This window comes from Mugil cephalus, chromosome 20, assembly GCF_022458985.1.
Source record: "Mugil cephalus isolate CIBA_MC_2020 chromosome 20, CIBA_Mcephalus_1.1, whole genome shotgun sequence".
Classification (NCBI taxonomy): Eukaryota; Metazoa; Chordata; class Actinopteri; order Mugiliformes; family Mugilidae; genus Mugil; species Mugil cephalus.
Window position 1 is genome coordinate 18,049,438 of NC_061789.1, and position 12,956 is coordinate 18,062,393.

General features: G+C 42.2%; 1 protein-coding gene across 4 annotated transcripts; it reads left to right on the plus strand.

The window, feature by feature from the left end:
- The first annotated feature begins 130 nt into the window (after positions 1-130).
- tlk2 (tousled-like kinase 2) lies at positions 131-11,405 on the plus strand. Of its 4 annotated transcripts, XM_047572313.1 has the most exons (21): positions 132-808; positions 1,903-1,985; positions 3,440-3,517; positions 3,622-3,691; positions 3,775-3,818; positions 3,997-4,095; positions 4,704-4,805; positions 4,943-5,035; positions 5,230-5,340; positions 5,448-5,584; positions 5,791-5,943; positions 6,033-6,099; positions 6,200-6,297; positions 7,021-7,102; positions 7,508-7,599; positions 7,750-7,839; positions 7,962-8,131; positions 8,526-8,664; positions 9,600-9,711; positions 9,838-9,945; positions 10,111-11,405. In XM_047572313.1, exons 2-21 carry the CDS (start codon positions 1,905-1,907, stop codon positions 10,282-10,284), a joined length of 2,100 nt encoding a protein of 699 aa, XP_047428269.1. In that variant the 5' UTR covers positions 132-808; positions 1,903-1,904; the 3' UTR covers positions 10,285-11,405. The 4 variants fall into 4 exon arrangements, with proteins under 4 accessions (XP_047428270.1, XP_047428271.1, XP_047428272.1 ...); XM_047572314.1 differs by lacking the exon at positions 4,943-5,035 and having other exon boundaries at positions 131-808; XM_047572315.1 differs by lacking the exon at positions 3,997-4,095 and having other exon boundaries at positions 131-808.
- Positions 11,406-12,956: the final 1,551 nt, after the last annotated feature.

The window sequence follows — 12,956 nt, forward strand, 5'->3', positions numbered from 1 at the left end:
GGTGGTAGTTTATTTACATTGAATAAGTGCGGTATGTGGGTGTGAACATCAACTTTCCTATTAGTGATCGTTTTGTTAGTTGTGTGGGTGGGCGCTATTAAATTGTATTGTGTACGGAGGGATTTGCCATTGGTCCAGACCAGAGATTTTGGGGCAGGCGTGGACTCAACGAAGGTGAAAATGCTTGCACAATCTCACGAGAGAATGTGAGATTTTACTGATTATTGTTTACATTGCAAAAACATGAGAACCGAACCGAATCGATCCGGATTCAACTGAAACGCCTGCAACATCACAACTTCCGAAACAGATTGTTTTTCCCCCCGCAGGGAGGAAGGCGACTGGAGACGAACTTTGTTTTGATCGAGCTGAAAGCCAGGACCCGAAATTCATCTCACCGCCGGGGGAGATAAAGATAGGGGGTAACTAACGCGAGCTTAAAGACATTATTTATACCTTGGTGAAAACCGCAGGATCTCGAGGGTCGCCATTGTGTGGGAGAAGATACCTAACCTAGGCAGGGTATGGTCCTCGGAGAGAGGGATGTGATGGGGATCCCTGTCTAGGGAGAACAGAAAGGCGGGTTTGGGATACCCGGAGCTGTCGAGGCCTCCGAGGGAATCCTCCGTCGTCTACCTTGAGCTGCACAGCGCGCTCCCGTGTCTCGATCGTTAACAATCAGCACGCGAGGGACGCGGCTGTGGATGCGGCCTAGCCTGGGAGGGTCTGTCGAGCACCGGGGAAACAACGGAGACGGGTTCAGGGTTCACAGCGGGCCCTCCGGAGGACCGAGAAATATAAAATTACAGTAAGTGCCTCGTCAGGTTGTCGAACAAAGGAATATGTATGGACAGGGCTCCTAGTACAACGAGCCCAGACGCCGTGGCACGAGCACCTAGCTGCACAGAAGTGAGGAGATGCTTCTTTTTGACAGACGACGCTAGCCCGTTGGATACCTAATGCTACCTATCTAACGTGTTCGAAAAACAGTTTCTGGCAGGAATTGGGGTGTTTTTTCAGGATAGTTGTCTTTCCAGACGGCTATAGTTGGGACGATTTTAATTTTGGCTGCTTCGAGTGCGTTAACTGTTCGACAAAATCACATCAAATGTTGCCAGCTAACATTAACCGTTAGCTCTTAAATTGGAATGCTAAGTGATGGCCAACGTCGGTAGGCTTCTTAGCTCGTTTAAGGCTAACTCAGTGTTAGCAGCCATTCACTGATGATTTTTAAGATCGATGTGGATGTTGTTTTGACGATAGGTGAGCCACTATGCCCAGTTATGACTCAAGTCCAAGACTAGAATGTATCACAGTAAGACACGAATTCTGTTTGTCATATTATGTATCTACTGTATTCATGGAGTGGATAACATACAGACGTATCAGTGTTGGGCGTGTAACTTAAACGTTAACCTTTGCACAAGCTAGCAAGCTGGGCACTTATTGTCTTCTGTGGCCTTTCCATGAATGTGTGAATGTGTTTGGCAGCCCCTCCATTAGTGACCTTTCATAACTCCAGCGCCATGTAACTTAGGCCAATAATGCCAGAGCGTTATCACATGATGCTATAATTTTCCACGCAGTGACTTTACACATCTGGCCCACGTCTTTGATGTACAGTCTATGTCCGTGATTGCCTATATTTTTTTGCCAAGATTGTGCATTCTGTGGTGTGAGTTCCCAAGTTGTGTAGCTGGTGCTTGTTGAACACACATGATGGTGTGTAACATTATTGTCAAGCTTATTGATGACTCAGAACAGGAATTTTCCACATCCATATAGCTAAAAACAGCCATGACTCATCACAACCAATGCCTTTTGAAACCGTGATCCCTCACACTCACTTGAATATTCCAGACTCTACAACGCCTTCCTTAATCTGTGCTCTTGTCTCTGCAGCCATGATGGAAGAACTGCATAGCCTGGACCCCCGGCGGCAGGAGCTGTTGGAGGCTCGCTTCACTGGGGTCGGCGTAGCTAAGGTTTGTGTTACAGCAGATGTCACGAAGGTGGAGCATGGGATCTCTTTCTTGTGCTTGCAATCACAGATTTTCTCCATTACACACATTTGTGAATCGATTTCTTTCTTTCTCTCACTTTGCCTTAGTGTCATTCTGCTGTTTGGCCTGGACAGGCTTGGCCCCACTCCTTTTCTTTGTCTGTCTCTGGAGAAGGTTGAGCTATGTCTGTGTTTTTTGGCTGGTGTGATATGGCATCTCTCCCTGGCTCATGATGTAGTGGCTGTATATGCAAGTGGTGATGCTTGCCAAAAAGGCCACAGACGGGACAGGGGTGGTAGGGGGAGGAGGAGAGAAGGCAGAGGAGGAATGCAGAAATAGTTCTTGACCAGGTGTAAGTCGAGTCATCATTTAGCCTTCTGCCCCCTTGCTTGTTACATGGACGGAGCTCTCTTTGTGGAAGGTGATCTTGGAACAGTTAGGGAGTGAGAGTCAGCGCCAGGAGTGGGCCCCGTGCCAGCCATAGGCAGAGCTGAGCCCAGAGCATGGCATGGCTGCTGCCGCAGAGAAAATGGCGGCTCTCGCTAAGGCATCATGCCACTACCATCCTGTATGACAAGGGATGCAATGTGTCTGGGGGAGAAGCCAGAGAGAAGTGTGTCAACAAATGGCTCTGACAAAAGATAGGTTGGTGGTCTAAAAGCTCATCAATATCACAGAGTAGGTTAGTTTTTTCTTGACCTTGGACAACCCTGTAGCACTTGTGCTCCCTCTGTCATCATTGAGTTGGCATAAAGAAAGGCAAATTGTTATCCTTTGAGGACAAAGAGCCAGGACACCTTTTGATAATTGAACAGAGAGGGCCCAAAATTGCTGGAAAGTGCATTTCCTCTTGATCAAACAACCAAGATATTTCCTTTGGTGGTGGCGTTAGGGGAGGGTCTAAAAATGCATCATTTGTATATCAACCAAAGCATCGTTTTACAGAGTGATTCTCTAGAGAATTAAAGAATGGTTAAGTCCACGGCGAACAGCAGAAAAATAGATGACATTATCTAAAGGTGACAGACAGAGGGAGGAATACATCCCCAGCAACATGCCTAATGTTCAGCCATTTTAGGAGGGTTCGGTGAGAGAGCTCTAGTGTGCTCTGAATGACTAAGTATCTCTCCCTGATTGGACAGTGCCCGCTGAATTTTGATGTGATTCATTTGATTGACAGGCATCACCTAGGGAACCAGCATTAGGACTGTTGCAGGACTACATTTCTGTGGGAAGTTAATGGGGATGGTATTTCAGCAAACCACATCCCTTTCTCTTTTTCTCACTCATTTTCCTCTGTTTTCTAACTCTGTGTGTGTGCTCTTCACATGCATGTTGAAGGTACAATTTTATGTGCATATCTCTAGCCTCTTTATGGTATCGTTCTATTTAATTACTTGCTGCGCTTGATATGTATTTTTAACTAATTTTAACAGGGCTCGGGTCAGAATCAAAATGAGTCATCCAATCAGAGTCTGTGCAGTGTGGGCTCGCTCAGTGACAAAGAGCTGGAGGTTAGTGTCTTTCACATATATATAAATAGGATTTTTTGTTTTGCCAACCATCTCTTTGTTATCTTATTATGCGTTTTGCTGATTGATGCTGCGTTTCCAAACAGACTCCAGAGAAAAAGGCAAATGACCAGAGAGTGAGAAAACGCAAAGCAGACCACTTTGACAGCAGCCAAGGTAAGACTGTCTCTTTCCTTGGCCGTTTGATCAAGTATCCCAAATGCCACCCTCTCTCTGAACTCCCTGTCTCTCCCTCTCAGGCAAAGCAGGAGCACGGGGACATAAAATTAGCGATTATTTTGAGGTGAGTACGGAAAATGACTGTTCCTTTGTTGCACAGAGTGTATATCTAGCCGAACTCATGTCCTCTAAAATGCTTCAGTACTGGATGCATATCTTTTCATACTTACTTTCTAGCCTCTTCTTTTGGCCATCTTGGTCTTTCCATTGAATTGCCTTCTTCTCCTTTATGTGTCTGTCAGTTTGCGGGAGGTAGCGGTCCTGGTACCAGCCCTGCCAGGGGAATTCCACCAGTGGTCCGCTCTTCCCCACAACACTCTCTCTCCAACCCCCCTGTCATGGTGAGCATGTTTGCTCTGTGGTCTTTTTTGTGCTTTTTTACCTCATAACCCTCTTTCTTGCCATTCTGTCTTCTTGTTATACTACCACTTGTTATTAACACCAGTAGGTCACGTTTGTTTTACTGATGGAGAAATGTCTGATGTGGTCTGTAAGCACTGTATTGGATCTGTCTGTGAATCCACCATCATTGACTATGTTATCCAAAACCAAGGACAGAAATCATAAAAACAAACATATTTTAGGAATGAAAAATATTTCTAATGCAAATTCACTCACACCCAGGTTGTCAAATAACAACAGAAAGAGTTTAGATGAATCTGTTGCTTGTGCCTTTTGGTATTTAATTCTTCTTTTGTGAGCGGGAACCCCTATATGTCCAAGTAAACTTCTCAAACACTGCAATTCAGTTGAAAGTCCTCAGTGCCGTGTATTTGACTATTTAACACTTGTAATTCTGATAGACTCTTTAACACACATTTTTTTTGTCGATGTTTTCTTTTGCCAGTTTGCTGTCATGTTTTATTAAGATTTTTATGCAACAAGATTGACACTTAAGGACGCCCTCTGTTTGTGTATTGTTTATTGGAAGAATGTTTCTGCCTCCCAGGTGCAGCAGGGAAGCCCCTCCTCGGTCAGTTCAGCCAACACAGAGCACTCCTCGTGTTCACTGAAGCCTACTTCTCTTCACGTGTTCCACAAAGCCACACAGGTACTTGACAGACAGAAAAAATCTTCAGAAACTGCAAGTTAATTTGAGATGGGACTCGTTGTTGCACTACGTTTTTTTTTTTTTTTTTTTTTTTGAATGATCCACTATTAACAAACACTTTTTGTGCTCACCTTTAGTCTGACCTTACTATAGAGAAACTAACAGCAATGGAGAACAACAAGAACTCTGACCTGGAGAAGAAGGAGGGCCGAATAGACGATTTGTTGCGGGTACTAATCACATTACATTTCATCCCTGCTACTCTGCTTGCCATTTTCAGTAGTTTTGAGAATGTCACGTTCTTTGTCTTGGTTTTTCACGTGAGGCATGTTAGAGTTGACACAATCATTCTGTACACGTGTAACAAGTTTTGTTCGCAGTGTTTTACCTGACTTCTCCTACTTGTTTGTATGTTGTCTTCCAGGCAAACTGTGATCTGAGGAGACAAATTGATGAGCAACAGAGGATGCTGGAGCGATACAAGGAACGCTTAAATAAGTGTGTGACCATGTCAAAGAAACTGCTGATTGAAAAGGTATGTTCATCTAGTAGTGCTGTGGCTTTAATCATTGTAATAAGCCTTAATTTAAGTGACATATAATCAGTGGATTTGACGTTTGCCTCTTTCCACCCTTACACCAGTCAAAACAGGAGAAGATGGCATGCCGGGATAAAAGTATGCAGGATCGACTTCGACTTGGTCACTTCACCACAGTGAGACACGGAGCATCTTTCACAGAGCAGTGGACGGATGGATATGCCTTTCAAAATCTTATCAAGTGAGTCATTCTGCTTAAACTTCTTTCAGAGTTGTTTTAAAGTTTTAGTTCACGAGTCAAAATCATTACACTGCTGCTGATCACTTGTCATAATAAATGACCTGTATATTACTGTATTTTTGTAGGTTAATGGTGCTTCCTCAGCCTGGAGCAAACAAACATTAATTCCATATATATTTCCTACTAATTACATTGTCTGTTTTCAGACAACAAGAAAGGATTAACTCTCAGCGAGAAGACATTGAAAGGCAGAGGAAGCTTCTGGCCAAACGCAAGCCGCCCTCCATGGCCCAGACTCCACCACCAAGCCTCGAGCAAAACAAACGGAAAAGCAAAACCAATGGAACAGAAAGTGAAGCGTACGGTGCTTTTGTTTATCTGTCACCTCTTTATCACCAGTTTTTTTTTTCCTCCATTTGAAGTTGCACGTGGTCGTGTGTTCTTGCAGGTTATCGCAGGCTGAGTACCATGAACAGGAAGAAATCTTTAAGCTAAGACTAGGCCATCTTAAGAAGGTGATGTATAATGCATTTCTGAAAGGTTTTTCTTGTCTCCATGTTCATTAACGCTCTTTCTATGTTTTAACGGTTGAAATTTTAAAATTGTCTCTTGCAGGAGGAGGCTGAAATCCAAGCAGAACTGGAGAGACTGGAGCGAGTGCGGAATCTGCACATACGCGAGCTGAAAAGGATTCACAATGAAGATAATTCCCAGTATGATTTCTTTTTAAGCTCCTTTCAGACGTGGAATAATGCTGATGGCTTCCTCAAGCTGTTGGTGTCATCCACACTTAGGAGGCTTTTACTTTAGTGTGTTTTCAAGCTGCAACCAGACAGACCAAATTCCTTTAGTTGGTGGCTGAACTTCACTTGTGATAACATATACAATTCATTCCTGTACTCTTTGACAGTTGACTTCGTTTGACGCATACGCAACAGAACTTTTTTGTTTATGTAATTAGAGACCCGAACAGAGACACAGAGACAAATCCCTGTTCAGGGGAACCAAGCTGTTGCTGTAGAAAAAGTCATTATTTTGGTTGATGACAGCAGCTGCAGTGTAAGATGTCTTGACATTTCAAATGAGCACTGAGACAGAAAGTTGTGTCGTCACCTCCAAAGGATCCAGAACTATTTTTCTTTGCAGTCAAGCCTGCTTCTTTCAAATGATGGGATTAGGTTGGACTTTTTAAGCATCCCGTCCTAAATTTTGGTGACGGGAACACACTATACAGTGAAATGGCATAGCTTAGAAGAAAAACTTTTTGTATTATGAAACTGATGAGGAAATGTTACTGGGTCCAACTATAACTTAGTTATTATAACCAAAGTGCTTATTCAAACGGATACTATATGTGGTAATGAATATGTTTTCCCCTTGTTTGTGCTGATGAATCTGTGTTCTAATTGGTGTGGTTTGTTTTATTTTCTGTCCAGATTCAAAGATCACCCTACGCTAAATGACAGATACCTGTTGCTCCATTTACTTGGACGAGGAGGTTTCAGTGAAGTTTACAAGGTGAGAGGCCAGTCAGTCCAGATTTAACCTTGCTTTCTTCATGCAGAAAATCTTACATTAATACAAGTATTTTACACGCTTAGAAATGAAGTACAATGTCAAGAAATGGTGCAATTTTTCTGCTGCTTAAGAGATTTTATGTATTGATGATGAATGTGATGTTGAATGTGTGGAAAATTGAGGCCTGAGATTGTAACATTGAAAACAAATTTATTTAATCCTGCAGTGTGTTTCCTGCACGTACTTTTGCTTAAAGTACTTGACACGATCAACATTTTAAGTAAATCATTATAGTAGAATCTGCTATCGTCACAGTTAAAATAATTAATGAACCGACCCATTAAATGTGAAGACAATCTTGCTGCAGCTTAAAGTCCCAAATGCAGTTTCTAATTTATCTTCTAGGCATTTGACTTAACGGAGCAAAGGTATGTTGCAGTCAAAATCCACCAATTAAACAAGAACTGGAGGGATGAGAAGAAGGAAAATTATCACAAGTGAGTGCTGGGCCATTTCCAACGCAATAATATATTTTCTATGGCTGTAAAGGAAGTTATGCTTATCCATCATTAATCCATTTAATGTACTGTGCATAATATTTATCCTTTTTTTAAATGGATGGTGTAAATGTTTTGTTTTCCCCCCAGACATGCGTGCAGAGAATATAGAATCCATAAAGAGCTGGACCACCCACGAATAGTTAAACTCTATGACTACTTTTCACTTGACACTGACTCGTAAGTCATTCCTTTTAAAACAAGCTTATGCAAAATATGTACCTCACTCTTAATGTTTGTTTTGACTTGATTTATCAAAGCATGCCAGCGTGGTTTAATACACCTCCCTTGTTTTGGAGCAGGTTCTGTACAGTTCTGGAGTACTGCGAGGGCAATGACTTGGACTTCTACCTAAAGCAGCACAAGCTTATGTCAGAGAAAGAGGGCCGCTCTATCATCATGCAGATTGTCAACGCCCTCAAGTACCTCAATGAGATCAGACCGCCCATTATCCACTACGACCTTAAACCCGGTTAGTGTTTATGTCACTCTGGCTATTGTATTGTAAGAGCTTGCGCAATGTTGTTACCACTTTCTTGACACATTTCTGCTAACCATTAACATAATCTTGTTGCTTCCATGCTGCTGCAGCTGCTTTAATTATTGATTGGTGAATCTATTTTAATTCATGGGGTGGTTGATACTGGTTATTAAGCAGCTTAACAATGAACACACGAAATCATGATTTTGTCATCGCGATTGATTGGATTCTATTAAACTCAATTGTTGAATTTTCCATCTAATAATATGAGTATGTTTGCTTTTTTTCTTGGCCGACTGAGTCTATGATGCAATCAGCAGATGTAAATAATCCTGCCTACTACATTTTTCTTCATGCCTGTAAATCCTACCCTCTCCTTTCTCAGGTAATATCCTCCTGGTGAATGGCACCGCCTGTGGGGAAATCAAGATCACAGACTTCGGCCTCTCGAAGATCATGGATGATGACAGCTACAACTCGGTGGACGGGATGGAGCTGACTTCACAGGGAGCGGGGACATACTGGTAAGCTGTCACCCCAAGTGTATTTAGATATTGCCTGTGACAAAAGAAGTACATCACTGAAAGAAGACTGACACTAAAAAGTGCATTTCAGAGAAAATAGACTTGGTACTGGACATATAAAGACACACACCAGCTGGCTTCAAACAGAACCAGTTAATTGTCTCCAGCTGGTTGGACAGAGCAGGTTACAGACGAATGCACAAAGTTAGTTCTAATTTCCTTGATTTTTCTTTTCAACTCTTAAATATGTCACTTTGCTTTCCAATTTTTTTTCATCACAAAAATCTGGGGGGGAAAAATTGTTTTTCAAATTGTACAGAACCCTGAAGAATGTCAGGTGGAAAAGAAATCGCAAAGTAGCTGTGTTAAATTAAGGACGACTTTGAGTCATTTGTGCTGATTGTTTCTCAATGCCCACTGGAAAATAAAGCAGTCTGTCTTTGATCACTGATGTATTGTAAAGGGATAATACTGTAAAGATGAAAAGACAAGAGACAGTGAAACATAAAAACATAAAGTTATGCATGAATTAATGCCACATTAATATAATAGTATGTGTGAGACTAAAAGACATTTCTTCACACAACATTTAGATCAAATGGTTGTAATGTTTCTTAAGTGTTACGTGACACGTTTCTACTGATCTGCCCCCGAGCTTTGTGCAAACACAAAAGTGATCTTGCTAAGATGAGCCACCCAACACAAACATATACATGTACACATGATGTATGGTTCTCATTGAAGACTTGCTAGTACACAGTGTCTGCTTAAATCACTGTTATGCTCTTTTCATATGTGGGGACGGAGAGATGAGGTCATACTGGAAAAAATGATCTTGCATGTCATTACCTCAGAAAGCTCATTGAAAGACCAGACACATAAGTGGGTTTCTTCAAGTTCACTTCCATTAACACGGCTCCCCTGTTCTCCTTTAGGTACCTGCCTCCTGAGTGTTTTGTGGTTGGTAAGGAACCACCTAAAATCTCCAACAAGGTTGATGTGTGGTCTGTGGGAGTCATTTTCTACCAGTGTTTGTATGGCCGCAAGGTGAGACACAACACCGGCTAGAAATGTTGCATCTGACGATGTGTTTGAGCTGATTTTGAGAGAAAGTTATTATTCGAAGAAAAGAGAAGGAAATGTTAGAACTTTTCACTTCTTGTTTCCCTCTAGCCTTTTGGTCACAACCAGTCACAGCAGGACATCCTGCAGGAGAACACCATTCTGAAGGCAACAGATGTTCAGTTTCCCCCTAAACCTGTAGTCACACCTGAAGCTAAGGTAATGGACTCAAACTCACTTCTTTGTCTCTTTATTTTCAGTTATGAACCTACTCTCTTTAAACGCTCATTACTCCTGTTAACGTAGGACCTTAGTATCTATAAGTGTATATTCAGGCCGTTCTGTTTCTCAGACCTTCCTTTCTCTCATCCCTTGTCCCTCCAGGCCTTTATAAGGCGCTGTCTAGTCTACCGTAAGGAGGACCGTATCGATGTGCATCAGCTGGCCAGTGACCCCTTCCTCATGCCCCACATCCGCAAGTCGGTGGCCTCCTCGGGCACCTCGAGCATGGCCGTGGCATCCACATCGAGCTCCTCCAACAGCAGCGCCTCAAACTGAGCCCACCCTTTAAACTGTCTGACTGAATCATTTGAAAGGGTGGGGTGGGGTGGGGGTGACGCCGTGCTGCGTCCCCCCTCCTAAAACCATCCCACCTTGCCGTGAAGAGCCCATGTGAAACTGGCCAGATGTCGGCAAGGGGTGGATGAGAGGTCATGGACGGGTTAGGAAGGGAGACCAGTGTCACCCTTCATCCCTCTCATGTCCATCCACCCCAGCCCACCTGTCCTGATTTCTCAAAAAGGGTGGCATTGTTCTGGGGGTCAAAGCCCTGGATGACTCAAACAGCAAGGGGCGAGTTTTGGCACTGTGTTGGTGAAAAGTGGGGTTCAGTGGTTGGGATTTTTCCTTTTCTGCTTAAAAAAAGAGAGAAATAAAATGAAGTATAGGACTGCTTCAGCTTGGCCAGATGGAAAAGACTGCGGAAGGCTTCATACCCATACGCTCTCACACACAACCACTCATGCATGAGCCATTCTGGTCCGAGGTAGCCTGAACTCCCCAAGCTCAAACTTTTCGTTTGTTCTCATCTCCCCAAGCCTAACTGAGAGAACCAGGCAGGGCTGTTATTGTATTGACACCTAAATATCTTTGGCACTAAGCCATTCAACCCGCTGTTCTGGGAACCCTTGCCCCCACTTAAATTCCAGACCTAGATAGTTTGTGACGAGGAGGGACAGAAGTTACTATCTCGTCTACCCCCTCTCTCCCATATCGTCGTCAGACTCCTGTGACCAAAGCTTAGAACTTCCAGCTGGTGGCAGTGTTCCACCTCAGTTTTTATAATGAATGGCGTTTGACTTGTGCTACTTGATATGGAGTGGAGGTTGTTGAGGAATGACCCCTTTTACATTTTTTTTTTTTTTTTTTTAAACTTTTCAATTTAACCAGTTTTATGGAGAAAACTGTTGTGTTTCAAGTTGCCTTTAATTAGAACTGTTACTGTTTTGATTGACCCCCCCACCCTCTCCACCATAAACACACATATTTATTTAGGTATGTTTGAATTTATTTTTGGCCAATAAAATGCAAGGGACTGGTTTACCTGATAGTACTGTTGGGCAAGATTGGGCCTTAGCAGAAAGTTGCATAAACCATTAAATACTATTGGTTAAAATGTGTTTGTTGTTCTGGGCTTTTGTCTCTTCTCCTTTCTTTGAAGGAATAGCTTCAGTTTCAATTGCAGCAGAAAGTGTTTTCATGCGCAGTTTGTCTGTAGTTAGTTATTATTTGTCACTTTTCAGTGTCTGTTTTTTCTGGCTATAAATCAAATCTACTCAGCACATGATTTGCAATCATCTCCACCTAGCTACAGATCTGCAGCATTGATCATACACAGAATTCAGGTGTTTCATAAGTTAAAGGTAACAAAACAGGTTAAGCGGTCGGTCAAGGTAAGTGGAAACATACTGTAATGTCACATTGACTGACAATATAGAGAGACCTGGTTTATGGATGTGATTTTTAGTGCAGTGTGGCAGTTTAAGTGCTAAAGTATCTTGAATGCCATCTCATATGTTCAGAAAACTGGAACTGCTTCTGCTTTTCAGTGTTAATACAAACCTCATTTTAAAAACCAATAGTGGGTTTTCATTTGTGCTCCCCCTCTGCAGTGACATTATGAACAATATTTGATCCACTTAAAATTTACACTGAAACTCCATAATAGGCTACACATAGTACTTATTACATAGTGACAGGTGAAAATATTCTTTCAGCAAACCTTGCACAGGGAAAGTTGTATTCATTTTCTGCGTGAATATTTCAGCAAAATCGATCTCTATTGAAAAAGCACCGTGTTAATTTAGTGGTCCAAAATCCCATCCCTGCTGAGATCCAAGTATGCGGTAAAACAAAGCAAGCTGTTAAATATTAATAACTACAGGAATACTATGGGATTAAATTGATAGTCTTTGTTATGCCCAGATTCTCATGGTTCAGCATTTTTTACATAGGCTACTGGTGTAGCTGAATTTATGATTTTATCATTAACCATCTATTATTAAACCACGGGAAATATGAAAATAAGGATGTGTAAAGGAAGAACTGAAACAATAACTTGCAAATGTGAACTCAAGATACACAGGGAATTTCTTTGAATGTGTATAAAAAGATTTCAAAGGTTGTGGATGGATTCTAATAATTTTAGACTATTTCATTTAATCAAAATATCTGCTCTGACATTGCTTGCGGTCTACGTCGCCATGACACATAGTTTCTGGGAAGATGCACGTCAGGATGTGGCGTTAAGGCTCATTTAGATACTGCGGGACATAGACACTGTAAGTGTGTGAGCCATTTATACTTGTGCACTTGCTCTGTAAAACTGCCACCCAAATGCTAGTCGGCGCCCTGTCTTATTTTGCCAGTCGGGTTGATTTTTGTTTGTACGTCCTGCTTCACTGTCAACGATGGTGACTTAAACTTTGATTGACATTTCACCGAAGACGAGCCATGCAAATGTTTGTATTTCTGAACTGAGTATTGCTTCAGTTAACCTGTCCTCGGTGTGTTCCATTTGCATTGATCTGAGACAATCAATTTGAAAATTACAGAGATGAAAAAGCAGCAGAAATACTATAGGTGCTACTAATCACAACTCTTGTTGCCAACATTTCTGGGGAGGCGCACATCAGCTACACCTAGGGTCTGCATGTGCTCATGCACCTGGC